Source organism: Xenopus tropicalis, chromosome 8, assembly GCF_000004195.4.
Source record: "Xenopus tropicalis strain Nigerian chromosome 8, UCB_Xtro_10.0, whole genome shotgun sequence".
NCBI classification, from domain to species: Eukaryota; Metazoa; Chordata; class Amphibia; order Anura; family Pipidae; genus Xenopus; species Xenopus tropicalis.
The window spans coordinates 65,345,741-65,365,439 of record NC_030684.2 but is presented as its reverse complement, the minus strand read 5'-3'; the positions used below and the strand labels follow the sequence as shown (position 1 = coordinate 65,365,439).

Genomic DNA, 19,699 nt, shown 5'->3' with positions numbered 1-19,699 from the left:
ATTGAGCACATCTGTAGCTAGACTGCCAGGTTACGTAACACTGATCTTTCATAAGAAATGGAATCTAGAAGCCTTTAGAGCTCATTTATTGATTGGGAAGCAGGGTGCATAGTGTAAAAACAGGCAAAAATGTGATTTAAGCTAGGTACCGGATCTCCATTGTAAAAAAACATTATTAACAGAGAAAATTTACACTACCAAATTGACAGAAAAGTGACACTACTTTGTATTAGATTAAACTGTTTAATAATAGAAAAAATTGGTTGTTTGACAGGGGAAGGCACAAACACCATTAATAATTTGAAAACCATACTTTTGGTATACATCTATTTACAACATATCAGAGCTATACATTCTATGGACACAATGGTAGAATTTCATGTATCCCTAAGAATTTATCAGTCCTTGTATGTTTGGAATTTACATTTACATTTTTTTTTCACAAAGACAAATATACATAAAATGTTTCACTGCACAAAATGACCATTTTTTTCTCCAATAATCTGTCAATTTTCAGACTTATTCCTTTCTACAGAAATGCTGCTCCACACAGTGACACAAAGATACCTAAATGGTACTCTCTACCTAATTGTAGTATTTATTTGGTTGATTTTAACCTTAGTTTGTAGTGTAGAACTCCTCTATCTGATTCATGTCAGAATTTTGTGGCAACTTTTCCATGCATTAATTTCATCCAAGGTTGCAGAATACTACAACTTTAGTCTGACTGCAAAGGCGTATACCCTAAGCCACCCTTGTAGCAGTTTTATATTCAGTTTGCTGATAGCGTTCTGTAATTCATACAGCTGGTATAATCTACCAACCAGAATGTACAGTACACAGTTTATCACACAAGTGTACATTCTGGTTGGTATAACTATACATTAAGAAAAGGTGTCAGCATAGGTCACAGGGACTCATTATATATGAGTGACTCTGAATCTATGGAAATCTTTGGATTGGTAAAGTTTTTTTTTTTAACTTTCCTCAAAGCTAAGTATACAAATTAGAGTCTGGATTCTTTTCAGAATTCAATTGATTCTTTTGTGGAGGATTCAGTGTTTGGATATATCATATATCACAAACATGATTTTTGTACAGTGATGAAGAATGGTTTAAAAAAAATAGCATTGAAGAAACTAAATTTAATAAATTGTATGCATAATGTCTATTTTTTCACCTCTAATGTTGTTATCAGTTTATTCTTTAATACACCGTTTTTTTCACCTTCTATATAAAAAGCTGGTGTGTCTTCTAGCATTCATTCTAGACTCATAGATTCATGCTAAATCATTATTTTGTATAATTCGGAAGAAAAAAATACATGCACTACTTCATTGTAAACTTAACAATGTAGTGGAAAACAGAATGTCACATTTAAAGCCATTTGTTTTAAAGGGGAACAATATGAAAGACTATGGGGTCTCTTTATAATGGGTGCATATATTATAAAACTTTTCATAATAGCTGTAGCCTAGGCAGAAATACTGGTGCTATTTGTCAGCATAAATTGTCTGTTACAGGAAAGAGCCTTCTAAACAGATTGCCATTCTCTTTTGCACATTATTCCTTGAATATTGTTCTGGCATTTTTTCCTTTGTATTGAGAAACGTTTCCGACAAAATGTGCCTGTGCCTTAACATATTGTGGCACCAGTGCAAATGTTTCTTCTATTGAATATAATGGATTTTGTCTAGAGTGATGTAATATTTGTGTTTTTTTGTTAAGTGTAAAATCATTTCTGCACTTTTAAAAAGAAGTGAAACAGCCTTATTGATTGGTATCGATAGTTACTGTGAAATAGTTATTGCAAATGGAATCATCTGCATTCTGCTGTACCTGTTTATTTACATCTATAACATCTGAAGGAATAGTTCATAATTTGCACGCAAATTTCACTTGCATTTTTACATAGAAATGGGTGTTGCCATATTGCTTGACTTTACACAAGCTTTTTCAGTGGCTGTCCACTGCAATAACTTGCATGTGCTGTGGTCATAAGCTGCTTTCTGTAGGTTTTGTGTCACATCTGTTTAAAAAAAAAAAAAACTAAAACAAAACAGTACACTGTTTGCTGTGTTCCAGTTAGCATACAGTGAGACTAGGTCATCCATTCCAGCCCCTTGGGGCTAAACTCCCCAGGAGATTTTGCAGGATGGTGTTGGATCGACAAAATCCATCCTACAAGTCATAAGTAGTCACATGGATCAAAATATAATGGCACTGATACAAAAATCTGATGTGGAAACTAAATAAAAGATTTGCCATCCAACACGACACGCCTGTCGGAAGAGAATGCTGCATCTTCATCTGACGAGAAAATCTGATGGAGTCTGACAGACTTTTTTTTTTTTTTTTTTAATTAAAATACATTTTTTTGATGGTGCAGGATACAGCTTCCCCGATCTGACTTTACATTACAAGCTATGGAGATAAGATTTTGAAGGTTCTGCAAAATCTTGTGGTGTTGCATGTCAACAAGATCAGATAAAATCTGACCCAAAAATTCTGAAGAAAATCTCACATGGAGTTTAGCTCTTAAATTTTCTTCTGCACCTTTCAACAGCAAGTTTTCAACAAACCTTAAGCTCTGCATGTTTTGCTTCTTGCTCAGGGCCACCCCTTGCTCATGATGAGGTCAAAGATAAAGCAACTCCATTCAAAGAGAAAAGTATGAAATTTTGTTACACAGAAATTTTGACTAACATTTCTCACCATTAGTAATAGCTGCCTATTTTAGCAGCAGCTGATGGTTTAAACATTCAACACTTGTGAATTACAGTTAAAAAACAATGTTAGCACTCTGACTCTTCAGCTGTCTGTAAACTTTAACTCTCAGCAACAAAAATACTGGGAGTTGTGGTTCAAAGATAAACAAGCAGTTATGGCATGTGCAGTTTAAATGCTGTTTAAAAATAAGTGCTTCTGTAATAGTATATCTCTCCTCACATACACACTCTCAACATTTTATACATAAGTAGCTTCAACGCTAACCAGGCCAACAATACTTCTAGTGATCCAGTCACTCAGACATTTTTTTTTTTTTTTTTTAAATCAGATTGTCAGTTTGCTATATAGGGATAACATGAACTATAATACTGTACATAGGGAGTTTGTATGGCAGTGTCCGTGCTTGTTATCATATTATAAACATCATATAAACAGTACAGTCCTCTAAAGTTTGAGGAGGGTGTATTTCCCAAAGTGCAGCTCTGTTGGATGGAGGCAGGTCATTAAACTGCTTGTCACCGCTCTGAAACACTTAACTAAACAGAACCGAGGTCAAAACATCGGGTGTTCATTCCAAGTTTGTGACTAATAGCCTGCTATTAGATAGTGATTTTCATGAAGAGCTGTACTTGTTAGTTAACCGAGAACTGCTTCGGTCCAGGACTAGATCATGCCCATTGGTTTTCCACTTTACTGCAGAACATTTTTCATCCATGGGTGTGATGGTAAGAGTGGGTCTGTGGCACCAGCAGCAAAGGCAGGACTTAATGACACAAAAAAACAACACATGTTTAGCAATGCAGCAGAAAGCAAAACATTTTTTTCTGTATAGTATGCTAATGGGGACACATTACACAACATATAGTTAAGCATCCTAATCCTTGACAAATAGCAATACAGAGTTGAGATTTAAAGCTCGGTTAAAAAATTCTGGCCCTCGGTACCACAGAAGTTGGACAGCACTGCCCTAGCAGACTTGGCAAATGAGGAGAATAACGACGGCTGTGTGTAATCGGCATGAAATAGCCAATGTAGGTGCTATGAGGGATGAGTCACCACGTGGGGTGGGGCTGCTGCCAAGGAAATAGGAAGTAGCGAGGAAGGAGTTGCTGAGGGAGAGAGATTTTGTAAAACCCATAAAGAGAGCCAAGGCTGTAGAAACTGTTATATTTGGACTAACAGCTCTAAGTGATGCTAGGATTTTACTGAGCAAGATATATATTCAGTCAGCCAGTCAAACAGGTTTTTCTGTTTATGAACCAAAACTGTGAGTTTATGTTACTTTTGTTATACACTGTTAGAAATGTGAATAGGTTTCTGTTTAGTTATCCATTGTCTACTGTCTTTTACTCTGAAAAGTTGTTGCCAAACCTGCCGTTTGAATGCATTGCCGCAGTGTATATGAATCAATGGGCAATGCCATCAGGCTGCATCTATTGGCACTGCCATCAGGCAGCTTGAGTGGTACCTATGTAGTATTTCTCTAGTCAGAACTAGATATAAAAATATTATATCCCCCCCCAACAGAACTTTTCTTCATCTTTTAAAAGATTTCACTCTGTAATCATTCTGTGTGAGTGGGCTTCTTAAAAAAAGTTTTTGTTTTTCAGCCTCTAGTTTGACTGTGCCATAGTTGATCAGCCAAAAGGGAAAGTCATTAGAGGCCAATGGTTAACCCACATCTAAATGGTTAGTTCAATATACAATATCTATCTATCATCTATCTATCTATCTATATATATACCATTTTAATCCCTTGTGTATAGCAGTGCATTTTAGAGCTGACTTCCACCTCATGCAATGTATGTAAAAGCCATGGGAGAATTTGCGAAATAGCAACAATTCAACTGGGGTTTTTTTTCCCAGCTACTTTTTTTCATGCAAAATATATTGGAATCTGGGAGCATTTTCTTCATTGCAAATTTAGTTTCAGTGCAGAAAACATATGGGTGTTTTATTTACAGTTAAATTTTTTGCAGTGAATTATTGCGGCAGTTTCACATTCATTTTTGCTGATGTATGAATTACTGTAAATGTTCAGACATATATATATGTGTATTATGTTGGCATATAAGCAATTGCTTGCATTCAGCAATACATTATGTTTAAAAACTATACCCTCTTACCTGGAAACAATTTTTGAACTTCCTGCTGACAAAGTAGAGTGCCACAGGGTTGATGCAAGAGTTAAGTGAGGCCATGTTTATCCCAATGTAGTTCATAACCATGAAGAAGCTGATAAATAAACACAAAGGCATAGTTTGGTGAAAGTGGGAAATGCTGGTATGTGTATTTTAAGCACAGGCTGCCTTTCAAATATATGTTGAATACAGCCTTGAGCTATCGGAAGATGCATTGATTTTGTTCTGTAATCTCTAATTTATGTAATCTGTTGAGTATTCTTGTGCGGATTATTTAATATAGGTGCTAAATTACACTAGTGCAGTTACCCATAGCAACCAGTCAGATCTTTGATTTAATTTGCTAACTGGCAGTAGTACCTGGATTGCTCATTGGTCCTTCTGGGTAAATGAATTGGTTCAGTCTAGCATTGTGTTATTAAATTAGCTCATTCATGTGTAAAGTAGGTTTGTTAGCTACCATTGTGAAAGACTCCCCTTCATCTATGCAGTTCAGCACCTCAGCTAAATATCTGGATAAAGAATAAACACATATCGTACATATGGTAACACTGGGTGCAGTACACCATTTATCAAAATAAATATGCATAAGTGAAATAGGAGTTTATTTTCTTTAAGAAAAATAGGCTGGAAATAACATTAACTTAGTAATCATACAAAATGATAGTTTTTAAACATAAAGAACAGGTCACATTAAAGTTTTTCCATTTATCTTTAATGTGTTATCATTTGACCTCAGAATTGGTTATCTTTTCATAATCTCCACTGGTGAAAACATGGATTTTGTTTTTGCTTACCTGAGTAGTTCACACCTGTTTGGATCTCTGCCGTCATATACTGTCTTTTTAAGAATACTGCTTACATGAAGAGGCAGCCAGCATAGGGCGAAAATCACTACCAGGCAAAACACGGTCTTAGCAACTTCTCTTCGCTGGAATAAAATACATATTTCTTTTATTACATGCTAAGTCCTCCTCTCCCTGCAACAGATTTCATCATGTTGTGCAATAATGAACTGCCTGACTATATGGCATGTTTAGGGTCCGTTTTGTTATCCCTCTTTCGTTTTGTGTAGGAATTTTGAATCGAGTCACAAAAAGAATAAGGTAAAGCCCCCAGCAAGAAGATGAGTCTTTTTTTTTTGTTTTGTTTTTTCTTGTAGAAAAAATATTACAGCTTAGTAAAGTCAGTGGAAGCATGACCATAGTTCTGAAGATGCCTGCACTTTCTTATACCATAACTTTTTATTTTGCAAAAACAATAATTGTTCAAACGTTGAAGAAGTAGTTAAAGGGTTTGCTCATCTTTAAATTAACTTTTAGTATTATGTAGACATTGAAATTCTGAGACAATCTGCAAATATTTTAAATTTTTTGTGGTTTTATAATTATTTAGCTTTTTGTTCAGCATCTCTGCAGTTTGGAATTTCAGCGCTATCGAAGTGGTTACTCACTCGCTATAACAGTGATCTATCGTGGGGGAGTAAGTCACTCCGTGGGTGCTTACCCTTATTTGAGAGACTGTAATATGAATAGGAGAGGGTATGAATAAAAAGATAAGGAATAAAAGGTAACAATTATATTAAAACTGTAAGCAATAGTTTTTGGCTGTTGGGGTCAATGACCCCACTTTAAAGCTCAAACGATGTAGAAGATGGAGGCAAATAATTTGAAAACAATAAATTAGAAATACCAGTTGCAAAGTTGCTAGGATTAGGATATTCTATAACAGTGATCCCCAACCAGTGTCTTGTGAGCAACACTAACCCCTTGGATGTTGCTCTCAGTGCCCCCAAACCAGGTAGTTATTTTTAAATTCCTGACTTGGTGGCAAGTTTTGGTTGAACAAAAACAAGATTTACTACCAAATAAAGCCCCATGTAAGCTGATAGTGTGCATAGAGGCTATCTAATAGCCAATCTTAGCCCTTATTTGGCTCCTCCATGAACTTTTATGATGCTTGTGTTGCTCTTCAAGTCTTTTTACATTTGACTGTGGCTCATAAATAAGAAAGGTTGGGGATCTCTGTTACTAATACTAATGACAGTTGCAAAGTTTGCAACCCATAACACCCAGTCTGTAGGGACTACTTACTATTGTGCTGTTTGCCAGCAAACACCTGACTGGTGAGAGTTTTTTGGAGCTAGAGCAAGCTTTATACTTAATATTACTTTACCCAGATTGATCTAAAGAATTCTTTCAAATAGACATAAGAAGTTGTTAGAGGGTGTAGTTAATATGGACATATGTAATATTAGAGTAAGGAGTATAAAGGAAAAAGTTACATTTATTCAGTAAAATGATATAAGTGAAGTCAGTTTTAAATTATTAACAAAAGTGAGAAATTCATTCAGTTCATTCACCTGTTTCATGTGATCATTCAGAGCTATCCTCATGCCATTCTTTATACTCAACATTTCACAGGACATGAGTGTGTAGAAGACTCCAGTGCAAGCCAAGGGTAAGCAGAAATAAAATCCAAAAAGCCACCAAACTTTGGCTTCCTGGTAAAACTATAATGAAAGGACAAACTCACTTTAGAATGACAGTTGTATAGAGGCATATATAGAAGTTGCAGAGCTTCATTATTATCCTCATTATAATAGTGTCAATTCTGTCAAACTGTGAAACAAACAGATCATTTTTATTAGCTACACATGCAGCTTTTTTTCTTACCCTCATAAAATCTGAAGATTGTTCCAGAGGCAACATGCAGACCAAAATGGTTTGTCCTCTAAAGTCCAATTCAACAAGGTTAAAGGCAATAGCTTCAGGAACAGCTAGAATGATGGCCACAGCCCATATCAATGTCAGCTCTATGGCTTTCCAAACAGGGATTCCAATGCCCTGAATTCGATTCCAGGAAGCAACTGCCCTATACCTGTCAGAAAGTAAGATGAATTCATAATATATTTAAACTGAACATAGGCGCAATCTTACTGTAATATAAAATACTTGTGACTATTGTCCTTTACATTGTTACAAACTCATTTTGCAAATAAAACTTACCTATCTATACTTAGAGCGCACAGACTCAAAACAGTAACACCAATGGAGGCCTTCTGGATAAATGGTACCAATTTGCATATATGTACTCCAAATGGCCAGTGCTCCGCCAGTAGCTGAAAACAAGAAAAAAAAAATCATTTGAACTTTTATTTTGCATTGTATATTTGTTTTTAAGGCTATACACATAAAAATACAGTACATATATATTTCAATGCGCAAAGTATACAAAACACTAGGGTACATTCACTTATCCGGACTCAGTGAGAAAAGTACAATTTCGGACACAATGACAATCACCATGTTTCCCTCAATTCACTCTTTTTACCCAGAGTTAATTCATCATTGCAGGCACAATGCAGGTGTTAGTATGGACACAGTTACAATAAAATGACAGTTGCTAACCTAAAACTTTTGCACTCTGCCTTGGGTAATTTCTGATGTTTGATGAGCTCAACTATACTGTGCAGAGCGCGGTTTGATCCAAGTACCTTTACTGAAAGTGGGTTTAGGTGCAACTCACTGCAGGGAAAAGCGCAAGTTGCCTACAGTGGGTAAATGAGCCATATAGTGTTACTATTTGCAACAAAACTGATCACAAAGTAGCTGATTTCTGTAAAGGGATTCTGTTGTGATTTTTATGGTGTACATTTACTTCTAAATTACACTACATAGCAAATAATTCACTCTACCATTTAAAATTTTATTGTTGAACCAATAAATGTATTTTTTTTGGTTGTAATATTGGTGTGCAGGCGCCATCTCAGTGCATTGTGCCGGAGTCTGAGCTTTTTAAAAGGAGCCAGCGCTACACATTAGAACTGCTTACAGGTAACCTATTGTTTCTCCTACTCCCATGTAACTGGAGGTGTCCTAAGCTGGACTTGGATTTCTTACTATTGGGTGCAATTCTGATATCTACTGGATGCTGCTAAAAAAATCTGTTTGCATGTTAAAAAAAATGGATTTCAATGCAGGATTCTGCTGGAGAAGCTATAACTAATACATTTTGAAAAAACATGTTTTCCCATGACAACATTTAGGGGCACATTTACAAAAGCGTGAACACTCCGAGCGTATTTTCGCCAATTTTTTCGGGCGTCCGCACGACTTTTTCGGACGTTTGCACAAAAAAAACGTAAAGGTTTTACCACTGTTTACAATTGTTCGGTACGAAAATTTAGTGACTTTCGGATCGCCAATACGATATTATCGTGACTAATATGATTTTTTCGTAAGCATTTTCGTGATATTTGCGATCTTCCAAAATTTTCGTTTCCAATACGATTTTTTCCTATTCGTGATTCGGATTCGTGGATTAGTAAATGTGCCCCTTAATGTTCATTTTACAAAAACATGATTTGCTTTATTTAAAGTTCACATTCTATGGAAACAGTAAGACTTGATTATGAATGACTTCTTCTAAGATAATATAGTGGGACTGTAACTGAAGGCAGATTTATCAAAATATGGGTTTACAGCTTGATACATAAAAACACCCATGTTCTATTCATTCCTGTGTGATCTTTAGAAGCATATTTATCAATGGGTGAAAGTTTTTTTGTATGAAGGGTTTAAACTCACATTTTGATAAATCTGCCCCTTAGTCTCTGTGCAGCATAAAACAGTTTCTAACTTTAGACACTTTCATTTACAATGGGGAAATTTGTGGGTGATTTTAGCTTCCATGTCTATTATCATTCTTTATTCATATGGTACCAATGTATTCTGTTTACAGTGATTTATACATTATTTAAATCATCCCTGAGGCTTCTATCAGGAACCAGTTCATCTGCCTTAAGGGCAAAGACACACGGGGTGATTAGTTGCCAGAACTTTTTAAAAAGTCGTCGCGAGTAATCTGCGCAGCGAAAACTCACGAGCGGTTAGTCGCAGTGACTTCTATTGGACTCTATGGTAAAGGAGTCACCGCAATTAGTCACCGCGATTAGTCACCGCGACTGACTTAATTAAAAGTTGCGGTGACTAATCGCCCCGTGTGTCTTTGCCCTTAAGGAGATTGGGAGGAAACCCTTGCAGATAGTGGCTAGACTGAAATGAAATCTAGGACTGCAGCAGCAGTGATAACCATTGAGCCACTGTGGGATGTATTATTACCATTGGAGACAAACATCACCAGTGTGCCCATTTTGCCCATAGCAACAAATCAGATCTTTGTTTTTGTTTTATAAGGCTAATGTCCCATGGAGAGATTTAGTCGCTGTCATTTTTAAAAAGCGAGTTCCAGCGCCAAGTCACTCGTCTTTTCTTAACAAGTGATTACTAGAGATTTCAACAACAGAGCGATTCTATCTCCCACAAATCAAGGTGTCATATTCCCTACCCACAATAAGAAATTACATTCAGTGCAATGGGGAAATACTTTCAGTGATTCCAATAGTTTTGAATGACAATGCTTTCTTTGTAAAATTGTGGTTGCTATGGGCAACATCACCGGTGATATTTGTCTTTAATGTTAATAAATACTCCCCTATGTGTATTACCATACATTGTTTATGATGACTAACCTTATAGATATGGATAGGAATGGCAATTAGGATGTAGAAAAGGTCCCCCAAAGCAAGACTGGCAATAAGAACGTTGGGTCCATTCCTCATGCATTTGTTCTTGTAAATGATTCTAAGCAGTGTAGAATTGCCTACAATTCCCACAAGAAAAATGACACAGGATAAAATGGTTGTGACATATTTGAAGGCATGTCTGATCTTAGCTCTGGATACACAGGGAGAAGGTGGAGGTGGGGACAGGTTTAAAACATTGCTAGCGGACATGTTGAGTTCTCCACCGTTTTGGATAGAATCCAGCTGGACAATGCGGTGAGCTTGCTCTTGGTTTAACTCTTCTGATGGATTTGAAATGTCTGGAAAATTCTGCTGCGTTTGGGTATCCTGGCAACAAACACCAACAATAAGGCATGCCATCCATGCTACGAATAAAAAAAAACGGGTAGCCATTGTGCTTTGGCACAATCGCTTTGAAACAAAAGTCTCTAGATTTCAGGTAATCTTTTCTGGATTAAATCAATGTGTCCTGTAGGGAAGACAGAAAAAGAGATTAGCACAAGATATACAGACTCTCATCAAAGGATTATTAACACAAATATGATTATTATCTGACCTGACATTATTTCTGGTCTTTACTTGTGAAAGTTTCTTTGAGGTAAAAGTCTTGGAGTAGGTTTTGCTTTAGATCTTTCATCAGGTGTTTAAATAAAACCACACCCAATCTATTTTATTTAATGTAAGCCTAAAGGTGAAATAGCTGGTTCACTTCCTCATGTATATATAATATCTATAAATATACAGGTATGGGATCCCTTATCTGGAAACCCGTTATACAGAAAGCTCCAAATTACAGAAAGCCCCTCTCCCGTTGACTCCATTTTAATTAAATAATTCAAAATTGTAAAACTGATTTCCTTTTTCTCTGTAATAATAAAACAGTACCTTGTAATTAATCCCAATTAAGATATAAATAACCCTTATTGGATGCAAAACAATCCTATTGGGTATAAATAATGTTTCATTGATTTTTTTTAGTAGACTTAAAGTATGGAGATCCAAATTAAGGAAAGACCCCTTATCCGGAATACCCTTGGTCCCGAGCATTCTGGATAACGGGTCTTATACCTGTATATGTAATATAAATCAACATTCTACCTTTAACACCACGAAAATTGCAGAAATCTTGGGTTGTCTTAAATTACAATAAAGTAAGGACACATTTAAGGGCAACTGAACTTACAGCTCTAATACATTGAGCTGATGTGTTTTACAGATCCTTTGTGGCATTAAAAGTGCTAGCATTAATCTGTCTGAACTTTTCTTTAACAGTGGCCATATATGCCACAATTTTTTTTGAGAAGCCCCATAATTCTATCCATACTGCCCGACCATCTGAGCATTTGTGCTCCCCTTGACAACCCTGCAGTCTTGTTGTAACCCAGAAGATCTGCCATGCTTGAACATTTAATCTGTTGCAACTCCTATTCGCTTCTTGCAGTAAAAATCATACTGACTGTCAGCCAGACTGGATGCAACAAGGGGCCATACATGTGTAGTCAGTTTTGCAGACTAAAGAAAAACCTACTGGCCTGTTCTACTTCAGCAATTTCTTAAAAGATATTTTCTCAATCCAGCAATCTAGCTCCCATAGACACCATGTAACATTTATTGGTCACTATTGATTGGTTGCTATGAGGTTTAAAAGCTGTAACAAACTTGCAAGTGAAAGTGCCAAGTTTAGATTTTCAGTGCAAAAACTTGGGGTATGGAAGATCTTGCTAAAGCAATGCCAGTCATCAGGAGCAAAATCCAGCAACATTTTTGCACTAGCTAAGGCCATATCTAAAATGTACAGATCAATTTGCTCAGGGCTGGAACTAGGGGATTGGAAAAAGAGTCACGTGGCTAGGTAGGAAAGTGCACAGGGCACATACCCTTTCTGTATGCCCACACATAGTTCCAGGCCAGTGGGGACCAGAGCTGTCTGATGCTTTGGAGAGCAGGCAAGGGGGTGCTCAAGTTGGGAGTGTTTACCCAAGAAAAGAAGTGGAATATGATAACTATGTATAAATATACAAGGGAACCCTCTAATAACTCCCTGATGCATTATTTACAAGCAGATCTTTCCAGGGTACACAAGAGAATCACTTGAGTTTCCTGATAAGGTGTGAAAAGGACTGTGTTTTACAGTTAAAAATTCTCTCCCTGAAGCAGTTGTAATGGCAGATATATAAGGTAGTTTTAAGAATTATTAGTTGCATGTTTTGGATGCATTTGTAGCAACAGACTTGAGTAAAAATGTGATTCAGGGACTGGTCCAAATGCAGTTTTTACAGTTTGGAAATCTTTTACCCTTCCAGTCACTTCTCTGACCTGTGAATGAATGAAAGGCTGCAGTTCTTTTTAACCTTTTTGTTACCACACCATCACAGTACCAGCCTATATAACAAATTTATTTTCTGGAATTTTTATAGTTTTATTCTCCCCTGTTCTTGTTTGCGGGGGGCTGCATTTGTGTGAGATCCAAAACCTGTTGGTGTAACTCAAGACAATACATAGAATTTGAGTCAGATATTTTGTGGAAACATGCATATATTTATAGTTGTGAGCATTGAAGCCCATATACCATAGGGTCTTTATTAATGGTGTTCTGGTTTTATTTGCATTCACAAGGGCAACCCCATTCAGAATTACATGCACCATTTTCTATTATTTCTCTTTATCACCATTTACTTGTTGTCTTTAATTAAGAAGTAAACTATTATTTTTGAAATATTTGTTATTATAATTTCATGGTTCTACCTGAGGTATTACTGAATCCTGTTTTTGATGACCATTGTTAATGCCAGGAGAAATTATCTAAGATCTTTTTAGGAGCAGATAACAGGAGTGGCATTGATGGTGTTTTAGTTATCAGATATAAAATCTAGACAACCCATACCGCCCATGTGTCCCGATTTTAATAGCTCAGTCCTCAGTCCAGGATTCTAATTGAAAAGTCCTTCATTTCACTTCGAAACTCCTGCACTGAATGCCAAAAAAGATACAAAGTTTCTCCAATAAAATAAGTAGGCTTTTGGCAGACAGCCCAGAACACTCAACCCCTGCACAATTGTAACTAATACGATAAATAGGTCTCTTGGGGGAACTGAGACTTTCATCTTAAAGGGCAATTTCACCTTCCCTAGCAAAACTGTAATAACACATAAAACAAGACCCCAAAACCCCCCAAAAAGTTGTTCAAACTTTACATAACCTGCCAAATTTTGTAAAATGGGAGCAGTATTTAGGGGGTGTGGTCACAAATATGTGCATGGCAAAAACATTTGCCGCGCTACACTTGCCATTTCTTTTTGTCCCTCTTTCCATTTGCAATGCTATTATCAGTATTAATAAAAAAGGTATTTTACAATACAGTGTTGACCTCTGGCATGTATTTCATCATGGGAACAATAAGCAGATCTGACCCTCTGTGGGTTTATGGGCAAGTATTTATTTCTTGTGAGTACTCTGGTACACTGAGTGACATGGTTGTAGGTGATTCTACTGTATTTTGAGACATGCACTGTCACTGACGTTTATTTACTCATATTTTATTAGAGAAACAATATTTTGTGTGTAAAGTATTGCAAAGAATTCAACTGTTGGTTGAGTGCAGTTTACAATGGCAGTTGTGGGTGGGCTGCTACTTACTTACTTACTTTTTTAGTAATACATGCCACTGGATGATTTTAAATAGAAAATTCCCATTTTAAGGACAAAGGGTTGCCTCCTGGGATTATGGGATTCACAGTGCACACAAGCACACCAAGGGTACACGCATATATTAAGCCACATCAGCCAATTCTACTCCCACACTTCTTCCTGTTACAGTTAGAGCTGCATTATTTCCTGTCAGGTGATCTCTGAAGAAGCACATAGCCCATCGCAAAGTTGTGAGTTGTGATGTTGATCTTATAACCAGTAAGTTGGGTGGTTTTGTTTAAGTGTTCTGTACTTCTGTACTTAAATGCACTGTGATTCTTTAATCACTATTATCAGTATTAATAAAAAAGGTATTTTACAATACAGTGTTGACCTCTGGCATGTATTTCATCATGGGAACAATAAGCAGATCTGACCCTATGTGGGTTTATGGGCAAGTATTTATTTCTTGTGAGTACTCTGGTACACTGAGTGACATGGTTGTAGGTGATTCTACTGTATTTTGAGACATGCACTGTCACTGTCCTCTATTGGGCATGTGGTGCTTCTGCCTTAGTAGTATTTTAAGTTAACATTGTCAGGGCTTATAAGAGTCATTTTTACTTGCTAAGAAATAATTGACTAACCACAGGTAAATATTCATTATTGACTCTATATAAGGCTGCAGTGTTATCTGAGATTGCGTAGCACTGGTGTGCATATTCTTAGCTCCTTACTTAAGAGGCATTCTCCATATCTAATACTTATACAATAGGCCATGGGGCTGTTTTATGAACATTGGTGCAAAACAATACATAGTAACATAGTAAGTTGGGTTGAAAAAAGACATACGTCCATCACGTTCAAATAGATTTGCAATTGCCAGTAGCAAACCATTGGCAATTGGAACAGCCTACCATAAGTTGGACACAAAGCCTGAATTATTTGCTATTGGCAACTGCATTTGGCAATTTAGCTCCTTTGTTTGTAAATCAACTCCCATGTCTAAATATCAGTCTTTGCACCGTACAATAACTGTGTTGAGTATATTGTATGCAGTTTAAATAAGTTAAAAGTTTCTAATGAACAAAATATAATGGTCTTAAACACATTTTTATACAATGAGAAACATAACTTTCAAACATATAGTAAATATGGCTTGGTCATAATTTGGCATTACATATATGAGGCAAAGAGAGCACATTAGCTTTCTTTCTACAAAGAAGCTTAGGCATGAATGGGAAGACTCAGATACATGTGTGCCTATTTTGGCTACTTGAGACAAAGGGAGAATTGATCTTTGGAATCATTTATAGCATCTTAAATTATGCACTTTATATTCCATCCATAAGCATGATCTAACCATCATTGCTGGAGGCACATTAAATTTGCTTCTGTGCTGTCACCGAAAGGGTAATTAGTTTTACCATGAATACTTGTCTTTTGTGGCAAAATACAAAGCGTTATGTGTATCATTTGGGTTAAATGCTCATTGAAATCACATAGTATTCTGAATGCTTCATATCTAATATTTTCCTCATGCATTTGTTGTATAATTTCATGACAAAATGTTTATATTAATTCAACAAACTTACTCAAACTTTACAACTCTAGCAACAGTCAAATACACTATGAAATACAGTGCATGTATCCATATAAGTTACGCTATTTGCACCAAGGTAGTAACCTATGTTGCAGGCAGACTGGTGACCAGTAAATAGTACTTGGTGATTGGTTGGTTTGGGATACGATGCCTGGTGCAAACTATGCCACTTTTTACATTACCATATGTCCATAATTTACTTATACTTTTAAATGCCCCCCATTTCCTTTCATCTGGAAGAATTCAAAAATTGTGTATTATGAGTTTGTAATTGTCCTCTTTCCTCCTGTCTTCTTATAAACTGTTCCTATATTTTTTTTACTAGTTTCTTTATTAGCTGTTCTGCCTTTGTGAAATGCTCCAGCTGTAAAACTGGTCTCTCTAAAAAAACATACTTTGTCTATAATGTCTTCACCATCTTGATTCATTTTATCTTTCTTGATGCCATAACAAGATTGTATACCCTCTTATTTCTTTCAAATCATCATTTCAGTAGCCAGGTCCCATTAAAGAGATTGGTGTTATGGTTTCTGATTCTGGTCCGGTTATGATTATATTGACAGCAAATCCTGAAGGTTTAAACTATTAAATTCCTTTTACTGGGTTCCAGCCTCATGCTGTTGGATTATTTATTTTGCAGTTTTAATGCAAACTTATTTATTTTCTGTAAGGTTTACCCATGTGTGTTTAATGTCCTGATCCTCTTACTGTGCTGGGTTCTCACTGCTATTAGCCCCTTTTTGCTACATATGTTACAGTGTTTGTTACTGCTTACTGTCTATTTTTCTGTGGAATAACCAGGGAATTTATTAAAAAGAAAAAGGGGTCAGATAAGAACAATAATACGCATTCATTATAACAAATATCCCTGCCTAAGAGTGAGACAAAAGATTCAGTTCAGTGTCTGTTTTATGGTTCCCTGCCTGTTTGAGAGCCTGCTTTATTTTTTTTTTCAAGTTCTTGTTCTTTAATAGGATCTGGCCTGTGAATGTATGGGAATAACAGAGAATTGTTCCACTACAAGGAACAATTAGACAGCAGTGCTTCAGAACATCAGAGGTAATAAGGGGTAAATCCTCAATTACTGTTTATTAATAATATTTTCAAGTACATCTGGGAAACACATCTATCTTGCAATAATTAGGATCCTGAGACCAAACAGTCAGATTAGACAATGGTTACCATTGTTTATATGGATGACTATTTCCTCAAGGTCACTATTACTTTTCATCACCCCCGAATTAGTATTAGTAGCAACATGTATCGTTCAACTACAACAAAAGTGGCAGCTGTCCATGACATGCCATTTGTACATTCAGCTTGGAGAAATAATGTGGTTTTAAATAGTATTACATTATAACGGGTACTAAGCTCTGAATAAAATAATGGTGTGAATGACTGACTTGCCTGTAAAAACATCTGGAGGGGTAAATGTGTGTAGATCAAGCAGGAGCAGACTTTTCTACTTGGAACTGAAGATCATCCACAGCTACTAATGCAATTCATTTTTGCAAATGCAGTGCTTTGAAGGTAAGAAGAATGTTGTTATAAGTAATGCACCTTACAAGGGTGGTCAGATGAGCTGATTTAAGGAGGATTAACATTGGGAGCTGTGTGAGAAGCTGCAGCAAGACAGCATCAATACCCCTATTTGTATGTACATAGACAAAAATAGAGGTAATGAGATAACAAGTGGTCTGTATCTGCACCATTTTCCAACTAACCTATTCTTCGCCATGTCTATTCACTTGTACATTCATGTTTTTCTTACACCAAATCAAAAATACCAATGTATAAATAGGTGGAAATCCATTTCTACTGTAGAAAGCAACAAAAAACAATCTGTCTTCTAATGGTTAACTGTAACCTATGCCAAGTTATGCTTCCTATAAATATAGTAGCAAATCCTCAGTTATAGAGGTAGTAAAATATAGGAAATGAACATTACAAGCACAGAATTAGGTCTCCGGATTGGGTTGGGTTGGTACTTAGATTAACTAGAAGAGAGCACCCGCCTCTTGTTTCCTCTGTTGGTTACTTTTGGTCATATATTAGCCTCTTTATCCTTACATTACCTTCATGTTAGTGAGATAAATGGGAGCAGTTTTAGTTCTTCAAAAATAAATATTCTGCTGCAGCTATTGAAATTTGCAAAAATCTTTGCATACTGACACATGAATATCCTGTTACCCAAACTATACTAGTGCAATAAAAAGTTATCACAAGACTTACCTCATCTAATCATACCATGAGAAACGCTATCTATACAAAAACACTTCACACAGCATCAAAACGTACACCTTGTGCTTACCAGACAGGACTAGCTACCTCCCAGCATATTGACAATATATTATCAACTGCAGACAAATCTACGGCACTCAGGATTTTTCAAAAGTAAAAAAGACTTTATTAAAGCTGACATTTCTGAGGCATACAGGCATTAAGGTATCCTCGGGTCTGGTAAAAAAAGCTTACATAGTTTTTATTGTTTAAAATCCATATACAAATTAGAGTTCATCTTTGTTATTTATTTACAAACACGTATTCCCTTTAGCAAAAAACATGCCTTTACTGCCATTCAGCAATGTAACTGCATGTTTATTACAAAACTTCAATAAAAACAACTGAAAAAGAAAAGCAATGAAAGTAAGTGTGTTCCATCACTATTGAAATAAGTTCAACCAAATTAAATATGAACAAAGCAAGTTATTTCAAAATTACCTGACAGTTTGGCACTTCTGAGTTTCCTAATTCATGACACTCTTCTTCACTGTTATAGAGCATCTGACTTGACCCAGGATCTTCTAACAGTAATTTTAGAGAGTTACAGTTCCACTTCCAAGACTGCTGATGCTGATACTGGATGAAGCTGTCAGTGTGACTGGTGGCTATATACTGAATTTCAGACTTCCCATCAGTTGTCTGGCTCTGCAGCCAATGGCCCATGATAAGGGGGGCAGGACAAAAAGTATGACTAGCACAGGGTGCTTTTCATACTAGAAACTGTTACGGGGGAGGGGGGGGGGGTCTTCCAAACAGGGGTCATTGTTTTTGTACCAAAACACAGAAAATGCAATTTATTCAATGTCATGAAAGCAGCTGAATATTGCCTGGGAGAATGGATCAATGTTTATTTGAGGCAATCATATACCACCATGGGGTTACAAATGTAGTCACTAAAGTTTCTCCTTTGCTCACACAGCCTTTGTACAAATGAAAAAAAACTGCAGTGCTAAAAGTTCAAAGATTGAAAGTAATAGACAGGGATGGACAAATAACAGGGTGTCTGGTGATGGCATATTCCTTCTAGGCGAATTCAGGAAAGTCTGGGTTTACAGAGCAAGAAAGTAAAAGGCTGATTAAGGGTTTCTTTATATATGCATTTGTATCAAACAGACCCTTTACATTTTATTATTAATTTCTCTATTATGAGGACGTGTCTTCTATAAACTTTACAGTGCACTTATATATTTATGGTAGGTGTGTTTATGTATACATTACTCCAGCTTGCTAATAGTATTATTTTATACCTTTAGTATATTGAAAGATAATATGTAGTTTCATTATATATGTTCCTAAGTTTCCCTGAAACCTATTCATCAGTATGTGTGTTATCTGGATAATAAAGGTGAGCAGTCATGGGCCTAATAACAGAGACTGCAGGCCCAGACTCAACTAACATGAAATTGCTTATAAGAAACAATTAGCCCTTTGCTCTATAACCAGTTAAAAGTTGAAAATAGTATATTTGCCAGGTCCTCTCACCATAGAAATAAAGCAGCATTTTAGAATAAGAATGAGGGAGAGAAAAAGAAAATGAATAAAACAAACCAAATGTAAGTTCATTTCCATCTGCAGGGTGTTGTTATGTGAACCTCTTAAGATTACCTCATTAGTTATAAAAATTACTGTATGGCTGTTTGTTGTCCATATCAGCTGATGGGGAGAGTCAATGAGGCTTTATAGGCAATAGCTCCTATAATACAAACATCATTTTCTTAATTTAAACAG

General features: G+C 36.2%; 1 protein-coding gene across 2 annotated transcripts; it reads right to left on the bottom strand.

The window, feature by feature from the left end:
* Positions 1–70: 70 nt before the first annotated feature.
* ednrb2 (endothelin receptor B subtype 2) lies at positions 71–18,574 on the bottom strand. 2 transcript variants are annotated; one of them, XM_012968683.3, is made up of 8 exons: positions 18,410–18,574; positions 10,405–10,927; positions 7,880–7,992; positions 7,547–7,751; positions 7,234–7,383; positions 5,669–5,802; positions 4,857–4,965; positions 71–3,493 (listed from the first exon to the last, which is right to left on the bottom strand). In XM_012968683.3, the coding sequence occupies exons 2-8, from the start codon at positions 10,849–10,851 to the stop codon at positions 3,344–3,346; spliced, it is 1,308 nt and encodes a 435-aa protein (XP_012824137.1). In that variant the 5' UTR covers positions 10,852–10,927; positions 18,410–18,574; the 3' UTR covers positions 71–3,343.
* Positions 18,575–19,699: the final 1,125 nt, after the last annotated feature.